The sequence below is a fragment of the Episyrphus balteatus genome, chromosome 3 (genome assembly GCF_945859705.1).
Source record: "Episyrphus balteatus chromosome 3, idEpiBalt1.1, whole genome shotgun sequence".
NCBI lineage: Eukaryota > Metazoa > Arthropoda > Insecta > Diptera > Syrphidae > Episyrphus > Episyrphus balteatus.
The window spans coordinates 92705058-92731446 of record NC_079136.1 but is presented as its reverse complement, the minus strand read 5'-3'; the positions used below and the strand labels follow the sequence as shown (position 1 = coordinate 92731446).

General features: G+C 30.3%; 1 protein-coding gene across 1 annotated transcript in view; it reads left to right on the top strand.

Annotated features, from left to right (window-relative positions):
- Positions 1-4531: 4531 nt before the first annotated feature.
- LOC129913708 (transforming growth factor-beta-induced protein ig-h3) overlaps positions 4532-26389 on the top strand; it is a 34189-nt gene continuing 12331 nt past the window's right edge. Inside the window, exons 1-3 of the mRNA XM_055992509.1 lie at positions 4532-4811; positions 18587-18660; positions 19060-19225. Coding sequence (XP_055848484.1) covers positions 4732-4811; positions 18587-18660; positions 19060-19225 — 320 coding nt within the window. The 5' untranslated portion in view covers positions 4532-4731. The remainder of the gene's footprint in view (positions 4812-18586; positions 18661-19059; positions 19226-26389) is intronic.

Genomic DNA, 26389 nt, shown 5'->3' with positions numbered 1-26389 from the left:
TTGTCCATACAAAAAAAACCATAACGAAATCTTGAACATAAAATTTAGTTTAGCTTTTCGTTTTTCAGTACGCAGCTCTGAGGAAAAATTGGAGAGTTTTCACTCATTTGTCACTTACTTGCTTTTTATTGTCCTGTGAATTTTTATTGATTCCAATAGCGTTGACGGTTTTTTCACTTTCAACTCATTTATTTCTTGTGTTAAAAATTATTTTCTGTTGATTTTCTTGATTTTAAATTAATTTGAATTTTTTGTTTTGTTTTGTTTTGACTTTGACAGAATACTCGATATTTTTTCATTAGCATTTTCGTTATCGACTTTGGAGACTTGAACATTTTTCGTTTCGCTTCAGCTGCGTACTAGGCTTCAGTATGCAGCTCTAGGAAAAAATTGGAGAGTTTTCAAGTCACTTACTTTTTATTGTCATGTGCAATTCTTAATTCTCGGTTGAAAATTATTTTCTGTAGTTTTTTCTTGATTTTAAATTAATTTAGATTTTTTTATTTTGACTTTGATAGAATACTCAATGATATTTTTTGTTAGCATTTTCGTTGTCGACTTTGGAGACTTGAAAAATTTTGGTTTCGCTTCAGCTGCATATTAGGCCTAGTATGCTGATGAAGTGAAACGAACATTTTTTTAACTCTCCAAAGTAAAAAAAACTCTTTTGCATAAAGAAAAATGACCCTGTATGGGAAGTTAAATGTGATCTACAAACGATTTTAATTTCTCCATATACTCTAGCATAGGAAAGAATTTCGTTGACCAAGCTGCGTTGTGCAACGAAAAACAGAACGAATTTTTCTTTTATGATTTCGTTGTGTTAATTTGGTATATGTAAATTTTCGTTTCGCTTCAGCAGCATAGGCTAAAGCCTAGTATACTGCTGATCCCATACAAAAATAGCACAACGAAATCGAAAACGAAAAATTTCGTTCTGCAGTAGGTACCCTGTTCAAACATTGAAATTGTTGAAATTCGACTAGTATCAAAAAACTTAAATATTTAATTTAATTTTCAATGCAGACAATTTTTTACTTGCAATTATTTTTTTTTTCTTACTTCAAAATATTTTAATTTGCAGTAAAAATTTGGGTTTTAGCGATTCTAAAAACCTATAGATTCCACTAAAAATTAGCGCAAAACACAATATAGAGAGTTACTATCCCTTATAAAAGGTTTGAGATAGTCATCGGAAAAAAACTGTTTTCTTCTGTCCATTTTTCGATAGGTACAAGATAACAGCTTACTAAAATTTCAGACAATTTCACCGAGAGCCACTTCCCATACAAAATGTGCGGGGCCAAATCGACAAAATTTTATTTAGGATTTTATCTTCTAGATGTTTTGAGATAAAACATCTTTTGAAATTATTAGCCAATTATATTGCCGTTAGTATTTTTGCTATCGTATCGAGAGCGAGACTAGGAAAAACGTTCATTTCACTTCAGCAGCGGACTAAGCTTTACAACTTAAATAATCCTAACATTTCGAGATTATGAGCAAGTAAGTAAAACCCTGTCGTATATTTTATAATCATTTGGGTCGAGTAATTTTATTCAGAAATCAGATCTGCATCAAAGTTGTTGTGATCTCGGAATCTTCATTCAATTTCACATTACAGATCTAAATTTAAATTTTATTCATCTTAAAAATGTACTAATATTTTGGTAGTAGAAAGAAGGTTCTCCTTTATAACGGTTTTGCTTTTAATAACCATCCTTCTACAGTAACCAAAACATTTTAAAAATTGATCAATAAAAAAACACTGTCTTCTTCTATAACCATTCACTAAGCACATAACAGTATTATCAATAAATTGTTTTATGTTTATCATTTAAGTTTGGTAGTTGTTTTTTTTTTTTTTGTTTTTAATTTAATTTCATCGTTTCGTTTTATTTGATTTTTTCATTACTTTCTTTGTTTAAGTTTTCTTACTTTAGGTGTGTATATTAACGTTCACTCACAAGTATGTTTGTGCACTTTTTAAGCCGAATCAACACAACACCGTCACTGACACTATATAAGTAATTGTACTTCTATCTATGAATCTACCATCATCGTTGGTGGGTGCCCGATCTACGCTCTGTGTGAAGAAGATCATCATCAACGATGCTTTACTATAAATCATTGTAGAAAATAATCGAATGAAAATCTGCTGAGGCCAATGAATATGTTGTATGAAATCGCTGGATTTCTTGGAGTATTGAATACAATTAATTTGTGGTCTTTTCAGAGTTAGGTATAGCACAGCTCCAATGAAATAAATGAAAATACATATACAACAAAGAAAAAAAAACTATTTTTCTGCGATTATAATATATATTTTGAACCAATTTAAAAAAAATATACCTACTACTAAACTTAAAATATAATTGTCTTAAACTTAAAAGTTAAAACAATAACAAATTCATATAAAAAAATAAATACCTTAGCAGTTAAAACCAAACATATAGAATTCCCATTTTTTCTTTTTGTAAAAACCTATCGATTACGACTTTCCTTGTACACTCCCTCAGTCTTTTCTTGGTTTACGTGAAAAAATTTCAAGTTTTATTGAACATTCATATTTTGTATTATATCAGTTTTCTAATATTTACTTTAAAACATAGTTGGCAACCATGTAACCCAAAAATATTAAATTTTTGTATGAAACTTAAGCCATAACTACAATGACCTAAAAAGTGAAAAAGTGGGAAGTTTACAAAAGTAAAATTTTTTTATTTCTTTCTAGCGCTATTTGTTTCTGGAAAAAACTATAAAAATTGTTTTTTAAACCGAAAAATAAGCTTTCTGCATCATTATTTTTAATTTTGTGGTCGGAAAAACTGTCACAAAATGAGTTTGAAAATTTTCACTTTTTGGCCGTTGTAGTTATACCTTTAAATAGAATAAAATTCAAAATTGAGCTGATTTAAAAAAAAAATCCGAAAAAGCGAAATAAGAGGTCTAAAAGCTAATTTGGCACTTTTAGGACTTTGTTTTCCAAATTTTTGATTTTTTTTAAAGAGTAGGTATTAATGATAAAATACCGTAGGTATTTTCAGAACGTTTTTCTTTTTTAATCTAAAAAGTGATTTTGGTGAAAATATTTGATATGTAAGTATTTTGTATATTTAACTAAATTTTTTTTATATCGATGACTTTAAGTACCTATACACTTACAAAAAAACCCCATGAAATAGTCTAACAAATATTTTATTAAACCGTTGGATATATAGAACAATCTTACATTTTGAAAGTTTGCCCATTAGAAAAGACAGGTGCTTTGAAAAAAAAAACTGCTTAAAAACGATCCTTACTCCAATCGAATTCAAATTTTGAGAATTGAGATATTATGCATTCAGTTAAAAACATTTAAAAAAATTTAAATAAATGCCAATAAAATAAAATACACTACTGCGTCCCACCTCTCACGAACTTGCTCTTAGAACTCAAATGGCTAAAATACTTAAAACTTATTATATACAAATTTGGTAAAATGTACCAAAAATAAAACAAAATTAAAAAAAAAAAACATGAAATTTGTTCTTCAAATGAAAAAAAAAAAACAACTTATCAAAAAAATTTAGCTAAAAAAAAGTATGCAATTTAATTTCTTTCATAAAGATGCATTTTTAATAAAAAAAAAAATCAAAAAAACGTTAGAGCCGTGTTTTAAAAAATTAATTTTTCAAAAAAAAATGTTTTAAAATAAAGTTGGTACCTATGCCATTTTGTAAAAAATAATTATTCAACACCTAAAACCAATATTTAAAAAAAATCCATGTCCCGTTTTCAAAAATTATATTCAAACAAAAAAAAAAAATTAAAAATAAAATCCAAAAATATTTTTTTTTTTCAAAAACGATATACATAAATGCTTTTTGAAATCGAATAAGTAGTGTGCGAGAAAATCAGATTAAAAAACGATAATGTGGCAGGTATACCGTTAATACCGGTATCGATTTTTTACCATTAAAAAAACATGTATAAAAACTAACATTTGAGTTTTTTAACAAAAACAATCAGGCATGACATAAAGATGCTATCTCAACTTTTTTTTTACGAATGCAAGACTTGATAACTTGGTAAAGAATCAATAGTTAATTTATTCAGTACCTCTATAAATAAGAGCCTTGAAAAATAATACCGAATCTGTTTTCATTACCCAAATTGATTCCAAAGTCAAAATTTTAAGGAAAAAACTTCAAAATTTTGACTTTGACAAGAATCATTTAAAAAACAAAACCTATGCTTAAAAAAAATTTACTTAAAATTAATAGTTGAGTGTGGGATTCTGTTTTTTTTAAATTTAAAGTCATATACTTGCAAGAATGTAAATTTATACCAAAGAACCAATACTTGCCCCCTTATGATCAAACAAAAAAATAACGTAGGTAGACACAAAACAAAATTCCAAAACAACCACAAACGATCTTCTTCCAGAAACGTCGGCATTTGTTATAAATGCACGACGGGAAGTTCTATGCGGATTCAGTACGACTTTGAAACTCGGCCGATCAACAAATATTAAAAAAGAGTGATCTATCAGTGCAATATCAAACCCAAGTGAACTATAAAAGAGTTTGTTCTCCAACTAATTTGTATTTTTAGTGAACGAAAAAGTGCAAAAAAATAAACAAACAAATCATTAAGATACGTTTTCTTCAATTTGTATATAGTGATTTACATCACCATTAGATCAATTTTTTTTTTAAATTATCGTTAAAATTTAGAATAGTTACAATTATGGGGCAGTTATTCTTTGGGGTAACAATAGCGGTAATGATCTTTGCCGGAGGATACGCCAGCTCAATTCCATATTTCGAGTAAGTCTTTCACCTTTTTTTCTTACCAGTTTTTGTTGTTCTTCACATTTCAAAGAGAATTTCCGGTCTTTAGGTTTGACTTTCGTTTCATTTTTTGTTGTTGTTTTGTTTGTATTTAATTATGGTAATCTGTTAGGTACATACATATAAAATATTGGGGCTGATGGAGAAATGTGTGAAAAGATACTTTTTAATTAGTTTTAAGTATGTTGAGTTGGAGTGTTGAAAAAAAGTTCAACATTTTTAACGACAATGTTGACCTAAAAACCTACCTAACGGTCATTGTTCGCCGCAAAAGCAATAACATTAAAAGGAACAAGGAAAACAATATAATGCGATTAAACTCAAGCAGGAAATGATTCTGAATGTTAAATTGTAGAGATGAGCCTGGATTAAAGTGGATCTAACTGGTGGCGGGCGGCGGCACTGATTTACCATTCTTAAATTGCTTTACTTTTTTTGTTGTTATTATTAAAATATTGCACTTGCTGCAAAGCGGTATTCATCGGATATTATGACTGAGTTGAACTCTGTCATTTGAGTTGAAACTTAAAAAAACAAAAAAAATAGAAAGTTGAAGGTGGATTTATGCATTGGATATTCGAAAAAAATCTTCTGTGCTGCATATATTCATATCAATTGTGTGATTCTTTTTGTAGTGCGCTAATGTCAAAGAAAAATAAAAAGTTTCAACTATTGTGTTTATTTTTAGAAAGTAACTTGAAATCACATGAAAAAGTTTCTTCAAAAAAAAAAAAAACAAAATTAAGGTGATCTACAGGGTGTCCCATAAGTAATGGATCAAACGAAATATGCTGATAGGCCAACTTTAGGGCTCTCAGAATTAGGTAACTTGTTCATCCCAAATCCTTACGGTTTTCGATTTAATGCAGTTTTTGTGAAATTTCGAAAAATCCCGACTTTGCAACAGTATTTTGCTTCCTCCGCTCACAATTGATTTTTGTTTTTTACAATTCTTTCACTAAAACATTGCCTAATAATAAGAAATAATTAATTAATCAAAATATTTTTCATTTCATACGCCATTTTGCTGCAAATTAATTAACAGTTCCATGTTTTATAAAAACTCAATTTCTTTCTTTTATTTCATAGCAACACCCTGAAAAAAATTTGTATGGTGTGGCACTGGTTTATTATTTTGAAAACTTGTCGTGTTATTGCAGTTTTCAAAAATGTATAATAATTTCCAAAGTTGAAATTAGAACAAAAGATATTACAATTTGAATGCAAAAAAACAGAAGTTTTCAGAGCAAAATAACAAACAAAAATCGAGGCTTTTGTTCAAAAGGAAATAAACAAACAACAGTTGAGAAAATGTGTTTATTTTTCTTTGTTATTTTTCTCTGAAAAACCCTGTTTTGTTGCTTTTAAATTGTAATATCTTCAGTTCTAACTTCAACTTTGGAAACTTTTATACATTTTTGAAAACTGCAATAACATGGCAAGTTTTCAAAATAATGAACTAGTGCCACACCATAAAAATTTTTTTCAGGGTGTTGCTCTGAAATAAAAGAAAGAAATTGAGTTTTTATAAAACATGGAACTGTTAATTAATTTGCAGCAAAATGGCGTATGAAATGAAAAATATTTTGATTAATTAATTATTTCTTATTATTAGGCAATGTTTTAGTGAAAGAATTGTAAAAAACAAAAATCAATTGTGAGCGGAGGAAGCAAAATACTGTTGCAAAGTCGGGATTTTTCGAAATTTCACAAAAACTGCATTAAATCGAAAACCGTAAGGATTTGGGATGAACAAGTTACCTAATTCTGAGAGCCCTAAAGTTGGCCTATCAGCATATTTCGTTTGATCCATTACTTTTGGGACACCCTGTATAGTAAATTTTTATTTTGTTTTCATTGAAACCTAGTTACCTATAACTTTATAACTTTAAAGAATTTATTTGAAATTAATTTAAGAAGACTAACTAATACCTTATTCTGCATTCATAGGGAGCAAATAAATATAATTTAAGTTAAACATGATTTATTTTGATAACGATGTCTAATGTCCATGAAGCATTTTTACTTGCTCTATAGGGCAAGTATTGGTTTCGTGTGGAAAAAAAAATTCGAGGTTTTAATCAAAACCGACATTACGATGATGGAGAAGATCAAAAAAGTGGTTTTCGTCATGCCGTCCGTCGCTCTGTGCGTCTGTGCGTCTGTGCGTCCATCTGTACATTGATCTAGGGCCTAAACGGATGGACGGTTTTGCTTGAAACTTGGTACACATGATTTTTACGTAATTCCCTAGACCCATTTTTTTATTTTTTTTAATATCTCCTTTTAAACGCATATCTCCCATACAAAGTTTTCGAGGTATTGCAATTTACTCGAAAACGGCTCTAACGATTTTGATTAAATTTGGTGTAGGTAATACTCCCATTGATTCTTACAAAACTGCGTTTTTCTCAAAAAATGCGGAGAACGGAAATATGGCGTTGCCGTTTTTCAAAAATTGACATATTTTTTAAGTTCATATATTTCATCAAAGCATAAGTCAATTTTTTCAAAATTTGCAGACATAATTTTGAAGTGTCATAAAAAAAAAAATTAAAAAAAGTTTTTGAAAAAAATTTTTAATTTTAATTTTTTTAACTTCCAATTTTTTTTTTGATTTTTTTTTTCTCGACACTAAACAAAATCTTAAATTTCCAATAGCTATTTAAGATATCGATACTTTGAACTGCAAGAGCAAGTACGTGCGACCCCAGTCGTGCATTTTATTTTTTTCGTCATAAAATCACTGAATAACGCTGGCCAACAATTTTCAACTTTTTAAAATTTTTCCGAAAGATTTGTATCTAATTTTATAGATATGGGTTCAGTTCAGCTCAAAAATCATATTGGTTTCTTTCTATCAGCTCTTGTTTTTGAAATATTAAATTTTTCATATTTGGGGAATATTCATACTAATCATTCAGTTTTCCTTATTTTGGTCGTTTATTGGAAATTTATATTAAACTTAATGTATTAAGGGTCAGTAAACCTAAAAATCACATTCATTTATTTCTAGGAGCTCTATTTTTTGAAATATTTAAGTTTTCCACATTTTGGGGGTAATTTCGTACTAATTTTAAAGTTATGCTTATAAAATCACACTGGTTGCTTTCTAGGAGCTCTAGTTTTTTAGATATTTTCATACTATTTTTTTTTTATTTTATTATTACAAGCGTTTTTAATTTTTTGCTGGAAAAATTTATTTTGAATGTATTGTATTTTGGTTCAGTAAGTAAAATAAAAATACAAAAAAAAATTTTTACATAAAAAAAAAATTTGTATGAATTTCTATGCCTTTTCATGTATGAATAACTCAAGAACTAGAGCTTGATGATACAATACTTTGCTGATTTTGAAATAAGTGAGAGTTACGGAAATGGTTAAATTTGCGTTAAAATATTAAGGGGTTCTACAATTTTCGGGCGCGTCTGAAAGACGAATTTTTGTTTTATGATATTTATTAGGTAAAATCTTTTCGTTTTATTCTTTTATTTTCACCAGGGTATTTAGATTTTTACCCGATCCAAATTAGGTACATATATACAGCATTCTTATTGGTGGAAATTGTTGGCAACTATACTCTTACTCACATACCCAAAGTTTCAACGAATACCATGTGAGTTTAGGCCACCATCGTCAAAAAACTGCATCAATAATGCATTTCTCGTTTGAGTTATTGAGAAAGTTGTATCTTTTAAAATAATTGTTCTTCAGAGGCCATTTAAAAGCCAAAACAAGCTTATTTGTATGCTGAATCTTACAAAATTAAAACCAAAACCTTACACGACTTCTCCAAGTGACTTTAAAAGTCCTATTTATGTAGGTAGGGGAAATACGTCCAAAATGACATACACGGCCAATATGACATACCAGCTCTAACTTGAAATGTGTACCACATGTAACCCTACCTCCTATCTCAGTAGGTGAAGCCAATGAAATTTGAAATTCTGTCAAAATAACAACTCAATTGACAGCCCCAAACCAAAAATATAAAGTAAAGTGTGTTTATAGGAGCTTTTTCATTTTTTATGGGGTTGGACTAATTTTGTTATTTTGGGAGTTGTATTTAGCTTTTTTGAATATTTTATTGGGTATAACGACCCAATTTATTTAAAGTTAAAAACTTATCAATATTTTTTATGAAATCAGGCTTTAAAACAGTGTTTTGTATAAAAATTTGTCAAAACTACGATATGGACAAAATGACATACCCTACCTATGGCCAAAACGACATACCTTCAACTTCATAGAAATTGTTGTTGTTTTTTTTTTAATTTTAACTTTAAATATGTCAATGGGGTATAAGCGAACTTCCGACCTCCAATCATGGTTCAGGCGATGCGGGGGCCATTGAAGCTGCCAATGAAAACAAAATGGGCGGGTTTGCAACATCAAAAACATTCGGTGTCCCGAAGGCTACATTAAGGTGAAGCATCCTGGACACCAACAAGTTTTTTAAGTCCTATACAAAGGATTAGGTGGATTCAGGTTAGCTTTCCTTTGAAAATCTACACTTGCCAACTAATTTTTGTATTTTTTCATATAAAATGCCATATGTCGTTTTGTCCATATAACCTATGTCATTTTGTCCATGCCATATGGACAAAATGAATTTCGATACTTTTTTTTTCAAAGTTTTAATTTATTTAAATTTATTTATTTTTTCAATACAAAAACTATTATAAAATGTTCCTAATAATATACAGAATGAATATAAAATGCAAAGATTGTGTTATACACCACGGGTTTTATTTTATTGACGAAAAAGCTTATGGTATGTCATATTGGACGTACTTCCCCTACTATTTTCTGTGCACAGGTACCTACGTATTTTGAGAAAACCCACTTCCCATAATGGTACAGAGATAAAATTCGGCAGGATCGTTTCATTTGCAATGAGAACCAATAACCAAAAGAGTGCATCGAAATATTTTGGGTGAAAGGATGTTTTTTTTTAAGGTAGAAAGAACGTTGTGCAAAAATTACCAAAATATCCTGTTAAAATGATGGTAAATTAAAAAAAAAATTGGAATGGCATCAAGAATACAAAAAAAAAGTCCATAAAGCCTACATGAGTGATAGAGTGTTTTTTCTATTTAACTGAGTTTATATTGGATAGGGTGGTTTAAGGGTGGATAGCTATTGGTATACTGGGAACGAATTACCCTGAAAATACCTCTCAACCCAATATAAATTCAGAAAAAATCACCTTTTCATCCATGTATTGAAAGGTCCTTAAGGGCAATTGGTTCCCAGGATATTAATAGCTATTATACCCTTAAAATTCACTATAAATTCAGTTTAACAGATAAATAACTTTTAAATTAATACGCTAATTAGGAGAAAAAATTGTTTTTTCGGAATATATGTATAATAAATATCGAGTTGATTTAAGATTTATTTTGTTGAAAAATAACTATATTTAATATTTGGTAAGCCTTTTCAAACAAAAAGATATCTTCAATAGACGCAAAACTATAGTAACATGAAAATGACGTTTTGCAAAATTTCAAATGCGGGTAGCGGGCAAACCACGCAACTTATGTAAAATTAAATCATCATGGATTTGCTTCCTTACAGTCCTGGGCCACTCGACAAGCCAGGCCACCAACTGGAGACAATGCAGAAAGTTCGTTACTTAAAAGTAACGAAGCAAAAATATAAGATATTTGACATGAACCAATTCGGACACAAGAGTGACAAATTATATTCTTCAGTGAAATGCATAATGAATCAGCCATATAATATTTCATTAAAAAAAAAATTATTAGCTCAGGGGCCCCAAAAAAATAAATTATATATTGTCGTAGGGCCCCAAATAATGTTACTTGAATAAAATAATAGCGAACAACTTATGATACATAAGGGGCCCCAAAAAAAAAAGTAGGACGAATAAAAACCTTCTTATTTTGTTCTTTATTCTATATCAAAGGGGCCCCCAAATATTAAAGGAGTCCCAAAATTTAGTCTTGCCCCGGGGCCACGGCAACTCAACGTACGCCTCTGAGAACATCCCTACAAAGTTTGAGCAAAATCTAAAATGAGACAGCAATTCCGATTGAACGCTTTGATAATAATGCAGCCTTATACTCGTTTTACAGATTCATCAACTTTCCCTGGATTCCGATGTATAAATCTAATTTTACTCCACTATAAGTAGAGTAAATATTTGTTTTTCTTTTTAAATTTCGATCATCACTTTCCATCATACATTTTCATATCAAAAAACAAAGTATTAACAAACTCATCTATTAACGTTTTAAAATGTTTTTAATTAAAAACTGAATTCTAATTCTTGCCATAATTCATAATGATGACATTTGAACTTTTCAAGACAAGAAAAAATATATTTTAATCGCAATTGATAGCAAGGAATTTCCAGAAATTTCATATCTTTCAAGAACTGACAGTAAAAACTTTTTTTTAATAAACGAAATCAAGTTTTTTTTTTTTTTTGGGAACTGCCGAACATTAATCATCTTTATTTGTTTCGGTGTCATTTTGCTCAATCTGCTCTTAAAGTTCCAGGAATTTCTATTTATCAGCATGTTCAATGTTCATTGTACATATATGTACATCTGTTTTTTTGTTTACATTATTCTTTAAACAAAAGAACAAAACCTTACACGACTTCTCCAAGTGACTTTAAAAGACCTATTTATGTAGGTACTATTTTCTGTGCACAGGTACCTACGTATTTTGAGAAAACCCACTTCCCATAATGGTACAGAGATAAAATTCGGCATGATCGTTTCATTTGCAATGAGAACCAATAACCAAAAGAGTGCATCGAAATATTTTGGGTGAAAGGATGTTTTTTTTTAAGGTAGAAAGAACGTTGTGCAAAAATTACCAAAATATCCTGTTAAAATGATGGTAAATTAAAAAAAAAATTGGAATGGCATCAAGAATACAAAAAAAAAGTCCATAAAGCCTACATGAGTGATAGAGTGTTTTTTCTATTTAACTGAGTTTATATTGGATAGGGTGGTTTAAGGGTGGATAGCTATTGGTATACTGGGAACGAATTGCCCTGAAAATACCTCTCAACCCAATATAAATTCAGAAAAAATCACCTTTTCATCCATGTATTGAAAGGTCCTTAAGGGCAATTGGTTCCCAGGATATTAATAGCTATTATACCCTTAAAATTCACTATAAATTCAGTTTAACAGATAAATAACTTTTAAATTAATACGCTAATTAGGAGAAAAAATTGTTTTTTCGGAATATATGTATAATAAATATCGAGTTGATTTAAGATTTATTTTGTTGAAAAATAACTATATTTAATATTTGGTAAGCCTTTTCAAACAAAAAGATATCTTCAATAGATGCAAAACTATAGTAACATGAAAATGATGTTTTGCAAAATTTCAAATGCGGGTAGCGGGCAAACCACGCAACTTAAAATTAAATCATCATGGATTTGCTTCCTTACAGTCCTGGGGCACTCGACACGCCAGGCCACCAACTGGAGACAATGCAGAAAGTTCGTTACTTAAAAGTAACGAAGCAAAAAGATAAGATATTTGACATGAACCAATTGAAAAAAATTATTAGCTCAGGGGCCCCAAAAAAATAAATTATATATTGTCTTAGGGCCCCAAATAATGTTACTTGAATAAAATAATAGCGAACAACTTATGATACATAAGGGGCCCCAAAAAAAAGTAGGGCGAATAAAAACCTTCTTATTTTGTTCTTTATTCTATGTCAAAGGGGCCACGGCAACTCAACGTACGCCTCTGAGAACATCCCTACAAAGTTTGAGCAAAATCTAAAATGAGACAGCAATTCCGATTGAACGCTTTGATAATAATGCAGCCTTATACTCGTTTTACAGATTCATCAACTTTCCCTGGATTCCGATGTATAAATCTAATTTTACTCCACTATAAGTTAGAGTAAATATTTGTTTTTCTTTTTAAATTTCGATCATCACTTTCCATCATACATTTTCATATCAAAAAACAAAGTATTAACAAACTCATCTATTAACTTTTTAAAATGTTTTTAATTAAAAACTGAATTCTAATTCTTGCCATAATTCATAATGATGACATTTGAACTTTTCAAGACAAGAAAAAATATATTTTAATCGCAATTGATAGCAAGGAATTTCCAGAAATTTCATATCTTTCAAGAACTGACAGTAAAAACTTTTTTTTAATAAACAAAATCAAGTTTTTTTTTTTTTTGGGAACTGCCGAACATTAATCATCTTTATTTGTTTCGGTGTCATTTTGCTCAATCTGCTCTTAAAGTTCCAGGAATTTCTATTTATCAGCATGTTCAATGTTCATTGTACATATGTATATGTACATCTGTTTTTTGTTTACATTATTCTTTAAACAAAAGAACATCTTAAAACAAATTTTGCGATTTTTTTTTATTTACATTACTGGTACACTAAACACAACCCAACATCTTGAAATGAGTTCATAGCTGCCGGCTTAGTCATTCAAGGTTTATTGTTGTTAAGGGACGGCTTTTGGCCGTAACAATAAATAATAATTGCAACTCTATTTGCAGAACTTGTTATTCTGCTTCATAATTTTTTGTTTTTATTATTTTGAAACTGTTACTGTTGTCTAGTGAGTGGCAAGCTTAGTTTAAAGTTTAAAAACGTTTATTATTTTTAACATCGAACAAGTTAAACTTCAAAGTAATTGCTTCATTGTTAGAGTAGTTTGTACGCATAATTATCCTATTGGATTTGTTTAAAAATTAGATATTACAAAAAATGCATATACCTAAATTTTAATTGAAAATTCTAATGAAGTTTTTCAGTTTTTTAGAGAAAATTGCAATATTCGTTATTAGATTTAAGTTCAGAATTGGAATCAAACAATCAAAAAAATTATACCGCAATGAAAACCTGTAACAAAGAATCATTAGTTTTTTTTGTTTACAGAAAAGAGAATATGTTACAAATGAAAGAACTGGGCATGAATATTCATTGAATATGGCCGACTTTTATTTTATTATTTACCTACCTTCTATTAAAAAACACTGTAACCCTCTTAGGAAAAGTATATACAAAAATTAATGTAACATTTTTATTGATAACGTTAATTCAACTTTCATGTTTCAAATGTATTGTTTGCAAAAAAAATTGCAGGCAAATAATAACTTGTTAAAAGCTGAACAAATGGCTTTGTAAATATGTAGTTATCGGAAAAAGAGAACAATATTTATTCAAGTAATTAAGGATCTATATATCGATGACTTAGTACACAAATATGTTACGTGTTGAAATTGACACATTCTTTCTGTAAACAAAAGAAATGTATCAAATTCAAAACTACTTTGTTACAACTGAATTTGTGCGGTGTGATCCACACTTTCTAATTCAATATCATGGTGCTTATATTAAGGAGCACGATAGGGCCCACCCAAGTTCTCTAGTAAATTTGGCATTTCACTCTTATTAACAGAAAACAACTTAGGCCAGAAATTTCAAACTAGCATTATCTGTTGAGAGATGGTCAAAATAAAGATCCTCATATAATTTCAGCTACTTAGGATGAGTAGTTTCTGAGATGTAGGATGCGTTACTGATGTGATATATAGAGCTGTAGCAAATCGTATGTATTCGTTACTAAAATGCGGGTATTCACTTCAGTAACGAGTAACGAAACGTTACTTTCTAAACAGTATCGTTACTCGTATGTTTCGTTACTGGGTACTGAAGTAACGAAACATACGAAACGTACGAGATACGAAACATATTAGTAACGACGCGATTCCAGTTTCAATACTAAATCCGATGTAAGAGATACGAAATGAAGTGATACACTCAATTTGTCGCATTTCGCATCTCGTGTCGGTATCGTAACCATAGTCAGAATGCTAACTACAGATAATTAACTGGAGTTTACTTTTGTCTCGATTAAAACAGTAGTGCCAAGGTTCAATAATCATTGTGTTGTCGATAATTTATACAGAAATATCAAAAGAGACGTTTTTGTATTTTCTCTATTTGGCCGAAATATGTAATAATATACACAAAAAAAAGCAGAGAAAACGAGGTTTGAAAATCACTCTCAATAGAAAAAATAAATGAAAAATTGTTCGACATGGTTGTATTGAAGTGTTAATATTTCGAGATCTGCGCATTGTACTTTTGAAATAAAGGTCTCTAAACAATTGTGATAAGATTACTGAACCAATATAAACAAAAAATTACCAAAGTTTCGTCGAAAAATTTGGAAAAAAATCAAAAAAGTTCCCACGTTTGATAAAAAAAAAACGAAAAAATTCAATATAGCTACCTTTAAACTCTTATTACATGAGAATGTCGCAACTAATTTTAATGTTTATGAACTTAAAATGTAGCTTAAATTATAGAAATTGTTTTTGGTTTTTTTCAAAAAAAAAATTTGTACACCCTTATACCAATGTATGAAACATACTTAAAATACCAAACATACGAAAGTATCAAATACATGAAATATACGAAATGTACGAAACACACGAAGCATGCGAAAGTAACGAAAGTAACGAAACATGCGAAACATGCGAAACATACGAAATATGCGAAAAATGCGAAACATACGAAAGTAACGAGTAACGATGTTATTGATGCATGTACTAGTATCAAAAGTAACGTATACATGCGGGTACTCATTTTGTCGTTACTTTTACAGCCCTAGTGATATACGAACATTTCTTACTCTTCGAAATCATAATAGAAAAATACATTTTTTTTTTTTTTTTTTTTAAACAAGGTAAACTTTTTTCTAATTTCAAACATCTACTTTCACAAGGAATTGTATTTCAAAGTAATGGCTGAACATTTCAAATGTCTACCTGCTATAACAATGGTGCTATCTTTAGCATGACTTCATTGAAATGGTGCGGTTATTGTACCGTGAATACGGGTCATATTATTTGTTGAGGTAAATATACAATTCTGACATTGACCCTGAAAGTGTTCATTCTTTGAAACATTATAAAGTGCCGCTATGTATCCACATACCGATGTTTTTAAAGACAATTTTCGTAGGAATGACAACATTCCATCTAAGAATGGAAGTATTTTTTGTTTTTGTTTTTTAAGAAAACCTTTTAAATGGAATAAAGTTCATCATAATGAATGCATATTAAATTTACAATGAAATGTATTAAAATAAGTAGGTACCTATACCAATGTTTATTTTAAGTATGTGAGTAAAGAGTAAGTATACATAGACCGAAATTGACAAAGTGACTGAACCACGAAGGTTCACAAAAAAAAAATTTTATTCGAAATTTACCAATTACTATATCTCTGTACGTGTACTAATATTTGAAGAGGATTATCGGAAAAAATTTAAATATGTATTCCACTGAAAATAGGAAATACATACGAGTAGGTACATGGTACATGAAATATAACTTCAAGTTATGTAAATGGGAGTAGTCATATAAATTAGATTTAACCCTCTGTCGGCACACGGGTGCAAATTTGGCAGAACAAAAATAAAATGTGGTAAAAAAAGGGTAAAAATACATTTTTTTTGGAATTTTGAATACAATATTCGAATTCCTCGGAAAATTCTACATTAATTTCATATATGATTCTTTATAAAATAGTGAGACCGAAAAAAGTTCTAGCGATATGAAAAAGTATAAGCCAAATTCGCAAAAAAGAGGTGTGTCTACAGAGGGTTAAGAATCTTTTCAAAATTATTATGTTCCCTGGAAATTATGAACATAAAGTGAAAAATATGTAGAACAAAACTGGACAAAACAGAACAGTCTCATGAGAAACGTCTGAACAGAAAACAACAACAAAAACAAATACATTTGACCGTTTTAACATATCTGTTCTTAAGTTGTTTTGGCTCAAAATAAAGTGTAGACAATAAGACAGGCACAGAGAAAAAGACCATCTAAAATTAAGCGGACTTCTGTATGTTTTTTTTGCGAAGATACCTTCTGTCATAAATTAAGCGGAAATACGCTTAATTTCAGGTGGTCTTTTTCTCCCCGTGTTCTGAACTACTCCCGATAGGGTCATTCAACGCCAGTATATTCTGACATATTCAATTCCTTGAATGTGCAAATTTTTAAAGAAATCAACTTAATTTAAGTGGAAAATCATCTTATTTTCATGTGGAAACATTTTAATAAAAAAAACTTGCAGCCACTGCAAGTTGGGTCACTAGGAGAGTGCTTTACCACCACATTATCTCTATTTCACTGTTGGAAACAAGTATGATATACCATATACTGCAAATAAAGTTGATATCTGATGATAATTTTTAAATTTTTAGTTATATAAAGTCGGTTTTTAAGATGAAAATTCAAATTAAATGAAGTTCATTTTAAATTTAACAGAATTTAAGGGGAAAATAATTGGAATATTTTAAGTGGAAATCGTATTGTTTTAAGATTGTGAGACTTAAAGTGGGCATCATCTTAGTTTAAGGTTCCATTTTTTATCCATTAACAAACATTTTTTGTTTATTTCGTTTAAAATTTGTTGGAGGTATCAAATAATAGTTTGACCTGAATCCGATGCACATACATATCTACTTGAAATGTTTTTGCTTAAGAGTGAATGCACTCAAGTGAAAAAGTGTTAGATACACAGAGAAAAATAATCGATTGTAGCTACTGATAAACAATAGGCAACTAATCAGTACCCACAACATTTGTATAGTTATTTTTCTGTGTAGAGATGAAGAAATGTAGGTTACATATGCTATATGCTTAGTTGCCTATAGTTTTGTAGTTGACTTACATTTAATTTAAATTTTTATTGGTGTTATTGTAACAAATTTGATAATTATGTTCGTGCACCATGAAACAATTTCACACTTTTGTATTCTTATAATCTGTGGATGGAATTTATTAAAGATTTTCTTCAGTAAACTTAGTTGTCAATAGTTATGCTTTTTTGGTTCCACTTTCTCGATTTAGGTATAACTTATTTTAAATTACGAAAAACAAGTTAATGGGTTATACTATCAATTCTTAGGCATACTTATAACACGAAATAAATGTATTTTCTCAAATATTTTTTCTTCAACACTTATACGAAAAACAAACAGATTTTTCTGACCTTTATAATATATTCCATAAAGTCAAGGAACTCTCCCCAAATATCATCATAATAATTCTTCCGCAAGAAAATTGGATATCAAACCCAAACATCATTAAAATGCTTAAAAAAGTATACATCTATACAAAAATTGACGATAAATTAATTTTCAGCACACCTCTAGAATATTTTATGAGCATTTGTAGTCCTTAAACAGATTGTTCATAACCAACATCTAAATAAATGATCTGCCGAATAAGTACCGTATTTTAAAAGGTGGTTAAGAATTTATTATCTTTAGAATAAAAAAGAACCCCTAAAAGCCACAAATAATGACGAACATGATCATTGTTAAAAGTGAATCACATTTTAGCCAGAAATTTTCTCTTCATAAGAATAATAAATCAATTTAAAAATGCGGTTACTTTAAAACAAAAAAACAAAACAAATATCCAAGGCTTTTTGTTTAACTCATTCTGTATTCAAAACAAAGAACCTATCAAATTAAAAAAGCATATGCCTCTAACACACATATTTTGTATGCTTGTTTTTTATTTTTGAAATTTTATTTTTGTTTAGCATAAAATTTCCTGAATTGGTTAAAAGGGCTTTGTTTCATTGAATTGAAATAATTATTTAATTATTTATATTTAATTATAATTGTTTTTGTTTATATACATTTTTGTACTCAAAATTTTTACTTTTTGTTTATTTACAGCCTTGAAGATGAGATTGAACATTTTGGATCATTGGCGCGCACAGAGGGTACTTTGGATACGGCGGATGCTTTAGGTAATTAATCATTACTTTTATAATATAAAGTATAAGGAAACTAACTTGTTATGCTGTTTTGTTTTATTTTATTGGTCAACAATTAAAAACAAAATTTTTTTTAAATTATAATTTTGGTTTGAAAAATTGATTTTTCAAAAAAAATATAGTACAGAAAAGTATCTTCTTTTTTATATTAAAGTTTGACTATGGATATAGTACATATTTAAACTTAAAACTAGTTTATTAAACTTCTTTTAAATCAACGCATTTTATCTAAGATGATAAATTTTAAGATACCTACTCTTGAAAAAATAATTAAAAAAAAAAATATACTATGCCCACACATCTTCCTTACACTTCAAATATTATTTTTTGTTTGTAAAGAATAATTTCTTATAAATCATTTTTTTTTTTCAGCGGAGGCTGTCATTTCCGGAGATAACTCCCCGCCCGGAAACAATGCATTTTTCCCAGCAATTTTCCCATCCTACAATAATCCATTCTTCTCTCATCCCATGTTTTCACCTTTTGGAAACATTAACTTTGGAATAGATGAGGCTACAACTGTGCCATGGTGGAGAGGGTAAGTAAAACTTCCATAAAGTATTAGTTGTAGCAAATAAAGTGAAATAACGTTGGATACAATTCTAAGCTAACCCACGGGTCAACATGATACCGTGACTGGAATCACAAAAAAGTGACAAGATGAAAAAATCTATTTTTAATTTTAAACAACCTATTTGTTGTTTGCATAGTTCTGTATTTTCTGCATAATATCGAATATGTACACTATGGCTTATACGTATTTTTTTTTTTTTTTATGTAGCGTTAAAACAAAAACTAAATAAGATTTGTAAAGTACAAAATGTCTTGCATGCTTTAAGAGATATTTTTTCGCGACACGTAAATAAGTACCTACAAATATTTAGGTAACAAAAATAGAAAGAAAATCTGAGTGTCGGTAAATTAGAATTTCTGTAAATGTTTGCTTTACTTTTTTAATCTTCGGATAGTAATTGTAAACTTGTTACCTACCTTTTATTTAAATAAATTGATGCCTTGCATATGTATGTCACCTATGTGCAAGTGGTTCTTAATAAAAAAAAAATGTGTGTACACATGTACACGCGACTGAAGTTATACTTCTCATTCAGTTTTATGTAAATGAATTTCATTTGATATTTTTAATTTCTATTATTAAGTAATTAATCCCCACTTATTTTTTTTACATTTTTATCAAGTGAACAATAAATTAATTGGGCACGTTCAAACACCTATCGGATAGGCTATCTGGGATACCCGTATCTGGAATATCTTTTTGAACAAAGAGGTATCCAGATAGCTTGCCCAAGCAGCTACTAAAAAAATATGTAAATATTGAGAAGAGGAAACTTTTTCTTTTGAGCAAATTACATTTTTTTTATTGTTGAAAAGTACTTGCACAATCGCTTTGACTTTATTTCTTGCAATTTTTTTTTATTTTGAAGCTGAATAATAGCCCGAAAAGTAATCAAAATTAAAAAAAGCCAAATGTATATCAGCTGATCACTCGGATACCTGAGGTATACCAGAAATTCTGGGATACCTTCAGATTATTTTTTGACAGAAAATGGTTCGTTTCCTTGCTAATTTTTAACATTGTTTACAACAACAAAAAGCTATCCGATAGCTTTATGTTAGCTCTTTGAACGTGCCCATTCTTTCATCCTCCTTGCGCCCATGTAGTTTTCAATTTATTCTGTGAAATTTACACATGTTGTGCGGTTCAGAACGTACGGTATACGCTTAACGACTTTTTTCAAAATTCCGAGAAAATCGGTTTTGATAGGGTAACTGCCGCGGTTTTTGAAAAATTAATTTTTAAACTATATAATGGTGAAAAATATTAAATTTTTTAAAAAAAAACTAAACATTGGGTTTGTTTACTATCATAAAAAAATACTTATCTAAAAAAATTTTTAATTTTTTATGAAATTAACAATAAAGAAAAAAGTATTAAGTGGGCCATCTCTCCCTTCATGTGTGGGAGAGATGCCGCATAGTAAATGCATTGAATTTGTATTTGTTAATTAATGTGGAACATGTTGTATTCTTTAATCATCAAGCCTAAAATCTGTACGATTGATGAATTCTTTTTTTTTTGTACAGGGCGCGACTTTTTAGTACCCGTTTGCTACATTTTTTGCATTGGATGCATTCTTGTTTTTTTTTGTTTTTTTTTTTTTGTTGAGAAATAGTTTTTCCAACATTGGTCACAATTTTTTCGGGTCTCAGCGGGCTCAGCCAACTCAACATTCACTTTTCAGTTGTTATCTTCTTTTAACCTGTTTTTCTTTATTTTAACGAGGTAGTTAGGTAGTGGGTAAAACCTCTGAAAAAACCCTAAGTTTTAAAAAATTTGGCATCGGTTTTTCAGGAAGTGGTGAATTTCTTAAAATAATTTTACTGGCGCGGCGCTTTTGAAACATGGTGATGTGTGAATTCCCTTTTCTAAATGATTGCAAGAGTGAAAGTGATTGCTTACGTGGGAAATGTCATTTCTGAAATTGTTGTAGGAAGAAGAGCTGTTTCTGAAACTGAGATGTTGCGGGGTTATCCCTTTCTCGATGCATTAAAGCCTTTTCTAAGACATCTTTGGTCTAACTTCCTCTGTTATTCTTACAGATACATTTTCGTGACTTAATAAAGCTTAATATTTTCTTTTAAACAAAAAAAGACACTAAAATCAGAATGCGGCATCTTCTCCCAACAAAAATGCGGCATTTCTCCCTTTTGTGAGGGAGAGATGCCGTAAGACACCACACAACAACAAAAAATAAGAACAAAAAAAAATCACACCCATCACTTCTTGAAACACATATTAACTAAACAAAATCATTAGATTTGGAAAAAAACGCAATAACTTGTCTCAGAAACGAAAAATTCCCACAGGCTGAAAAATTTCCATAGTCAAAAGGCGAGCAAAAAACAAAACAAACAACATAAACTCCCGTTACATATACAATATGTGCAGATTTTTTTTGCTACGTTTTAATTTGAATGTTAACCGAACAAATTAGAAAAAAAAATTTTTTGCCTGGACGACTAGATATATGATTTCGGTTGACTGCGGCAACTCTCCGGACGCGGCATCTCTCCCGCAATTACCCTAGTTGGGGTACATTTTTTTTTTCGAAAAATCCCCGAATCTTTAAACGCTCCTGGAAGCTAAACCGCTTTAGAGCAATTTTTGGGAGTGATGCCAAATGATAGCTTGTGTCATGGGCCTACGCTTTGCACATTATCAGATTTTTAAAAAATCGCCTTCCATGTTAAACCACCACATCATGCCTTTTTTTTCAGAATCGCGCCTATTTTTTTTACTTTTAAGTTCTCCCGGTTTGAGAACGCGTGGACCTACAGGAATGAGAGTTGTACCCAAATGTAGGTTAGAGTCCCCGCTATCTTTTGGCATCAAAAATTTTATTCATTTTCTTCAAAATTCCACGATATAGGCGTTGGAAGTTGGGGGCGCGAAAAAACTTCTGGGAGCTGAACGCTTTGATCTAGAGACAGTGGAGTGGTGCCATATGAAAGCTTATATTCTCAGCTACCCGATTGTGGTATAATCCGGTTTTTCGATTTTTTTCAAAATTCCGAGAAAATCGCGTTTGAAAGTTGGGGTAAAATCTTTTTTCGAAAAATCCCCGAATCTTTGAACGCTCCTGGAAGCTAAACCGCTTGAGAGCAATTTTTGGGAGTGATGCCAAATGATAGCTTGTGTCATGGGCCTACGCTTTGCACATTGTCAGATTTTTAAAAAATCGCCTTCCATGTTAAACCGCCACATCATGCCTATTTTTTCAGAATCGTGCCTATTTTTTTTTTTACTTTTAAGTTCTCCCGGTTTGAGAACGCCTGGACCTACAGGGATGGGAATTGTACCCAAATGTAGGTTAAAGTCCCCGCTACCTTTTGGCATCAAAAAATTTTATTTTCATTTTCTTCAAAATTCCGCGATATAGTCGTTGGAACGCTTTGATCTAGAGACAGGGGAGTGGTGCCATATGAAAGCTTATATTCTCAGCTACCCGATTGTGGTATAATCCGGTTTTTCGATTTTTTTCAAAATTCCGAGAAAATCGCGTTTGAAAGTTGGGTTAAAATCTTTTTTCGAAAAATCCCCGAATCTTTGAACGCTCCTGGAAATTAAACTGCTTGAGAGCAATTTTTGGGAGTGATGTCAAATGATAGCTTGTGTCATGGGCCTACGCTTTGCACATTATCAGATTTTTAAAAAATCGCCTTCCATGTTAAACCGCCACATCATGCCTATTTTTTCAGAATCGTGCCTATTTTTTTTTTACTTTTAAGTTCTCCCTGTTTGAGAACACGTAGACCTACAGGAATGAGAGTTGTACCCAAATGTAGGTTAGAGTCCCCGCTACCTTTTGGCATCAAAAAATTTTTTTTCATTTTTTTCAAAATTCCGAGATATAGGCGTTGGAAGTTGGGGCGCTCACTTTCAGCTCAGCTCACTTTCAGCTCAGCTCAATTGAGCTAAGCTATGGTACCTAGCTCAAATTTGAGCTGAGCTGTGAGCTGAGCTGAAATGTGAGCTTTTTGCAACCCTGGCAACTTGCCACATGGAAATTACCACATGCAACTTGCCACATGCAACTTGCCACATGTAACTTGCCACACGCAACTTGCCACACGCAACTTGCCACATGCAACTTGCTACACGCAACTTGCCACATACAACTTGCCACATACTACTTGCCACATGTAACTTGCCACATGAAACATGTAACTTGCAACGTGTTGTGTGTTTTATGTTTGCCGTACTGCGGCGTACTACATTTTTAAATACTAAAGTACTGCCTACTCTAAAGGTGAAACGACAGCCCTGCTACGCAGGGTGATCGCGTCATAATCCCTTTGACATTCTTGTCAAAAAGTAAATTTTCATACCCACCCTCCCATAAGAAGTATAACTTCAAAAACACATCTTATTTTACTCACAAGAACATTAAAAAAAAATTAATTGTTTATTGAAACTACAAAAATTGAAAAATTATTATGAATAAGTCAATAAACAATGTAGAACAATGAATATTTTAAGTAAAGTTGGAGAAATAAAAGAAAATTACAAAGTACCTACTTAGGGAGAGGCGAACAGAAAAAGAATCTAGAGCATTTCATTTATAACTCGTTCATTACATAAAAAACACCTGTTGCAGATGCTATTTTATGATTAATCTACAAATTGAATGATGAAACTATTTCAGTTTTGTATTATAGCCCAGGGAAATTAGTAAATTAAATCGCATTTTTCGCGGGACAAAATTTTTTTCATGGAATGTGTTCGGGTGGTTGTCCTTATCATAAAAGTCAATTTGTTGGGATAATTGGAGGTTGGGAACAGCCGCCATCTTGGAAAAGAGATTGGTATCGTTTTTATTGAATAGCTCTATTGTTATTCATTTTAACAAAAACTGACAAAGGTAAGACTTATTAACAATTAAATTATCTAAAAACTCAGATACAAAACAATTCCGTGAGTTGATTAAATAAAATTTTATAGTTGGTCAAAGTGCGTGTTTGTATCGCAAGGTTGGGCAAAATGACATTTTTTCATATATCTGACGAACTTTTGATTTGTTTGGATAATTCTGCAAAAATGAATTATAGTATTTATAATTATCTATAAAATGAGACCACAATCGTTATTGTGACCATCATATTTTAGAAGTAATCTAACTCCGAAACTCTCCATGTACTAGTCAAAAGTGAGAAAAAAGCTAGTTTTTTGCTAGTAGGCCGAGCAAATTTTGGGAGTAGAGGTACAATTAAAATATAAGTACGCAGTTTTGCAGCCATACGCGTCTTAATATCGATTTCAAATGTCTGACAACTCTAATTTTGTGCTTTATACGGTTTTTGGAGGGTTAAATAACTTAACTTTTCCACTTAATGTGAATGGGCTAAATTTATACTATTTCCAATTATAAATATAAAAGCTGATGCTCTATCATTTTTCCTAAATCTCGACACCTCAATCTCTGCGATCGGGTTAATAGAACTCACGATATAAGCTTTTTTAACTAACCATATCACGCTTTTCAATTCAAATAAACAAACAAAATCTAAACAAAAAAGCCTCTAAAACATAATCGCATCAACGGCTTATATCTTGAGTTCTATTGGTCACATCCTCAAGATTGGGGTGTCTAGATTTAGAAAAAATAATAAAGCACCAGCTTGTATATTTATAATTTCAAAAAGTATAAATTTAGCCCATTCACATTAAGTGGAAAAGTTAAGTTATTTAACCCCCCGAAAACCGTATAAAGCACAAAATTAGAGTTGTCAGACATTTGAAATCGATATTAAGACGCGTATGGCTGCAAAACTGCGTACTTATATTTTGGTTGTACCTCTACTCCCAAAATTTGCTCGGCCTACTAGCAAAAAACTAGATTTTTTCTCACTTTTGACTAGTACATGGAGAGTTTCGGAGTTAGATTACTTCTAAAATATGATGGTCACAATAACGATTGTGGTCTCATTTTATAGATAATTATAAATACTATAATTCATTTTTGCAGAATTATCCAAACAAATCAAAAGTTCGTCAGATATATGAAAAAATGTCATTTTGCCCAACCTTGCGATACAAACACGCACTTTGACCAACTATAAAATTTTATTTAATCAACTCACGGAATTGTTTTGTATCTGAGTTTTTAGATAATTTAATTGTTAATAAGTCTTACCTTTGTCAGTTTTTGTTAAAATGAATAACAATAGAGCTATTCAATAAAAACGATACCAATCTCTTTTCCAAGATGGCGGCTGTTCCCAACCTCCAATTATCCCAACAAATTGACTTTTATGATAAGGACAACCACCCGAACACATTCCATGAAAAAAATTTTGTCCCGCGAAAAATGCGATTTCATGCCCATATTTTGACTAATTTCCCTGAGCTATTATTAAAACTTTGAAAGTGTATTGTTAATAATAGTAGAGTAACTAAGGCAAATTATTAGGGAACCCGGCCGAGCAGCTCTGATTTTGACGATTTTTTTTTCAAACGTAGGTAATTAAAAATACTTTAAAGTCTATAGATTAAAAATTGCCGGTGTTGCCGTATTGTTTTTTAAAATTAAAATTAAATTTTTTTTTAACAAAACCATTTTTTTTGCTTAAATTTCATAAAACAAATGATAGCAAAAGATTCTCTAGGTAATTTAAGGAAAAAAAATATAAGGGAGTAGAGAACAATCTTCCATCATTTAAGCGATAAATGCAATTTTCTCACAATCTGACTTCAAACACAAAAAAAATATTTTGAAAACAACGGCAACACCTACAATGTTTTAAAATACATTTTTAAAAAGCCAGAAGCTCATTCTTATCTCTTAAATTTAAATCCACTAAATTTAATCAAGACTTTTTGAAAAAATGGTCCTCAAACTCAGAATTAAAAAAAAAATGTTATTAGAAAAATTTAAAATTACTTTTTTCCAGACTTTTTCTAATAAAATATGAATTTATTTAAAAAAAAAATTTGGCCATAAATATTATCAGTTGAATTTCAAAGCAAAAAAGGTAAAATATATCACACTTTTGAAAAAAAAAAAAATGAAAAATTACTTCAATTTCAATGGTTTTTTTTTTATTAAAACTGAATTTTTGCATTGAAATAATTCATTTTCTCAAAGACTGTGGCAGTGACGGAATCAGGATTTTTTTCTGGGGG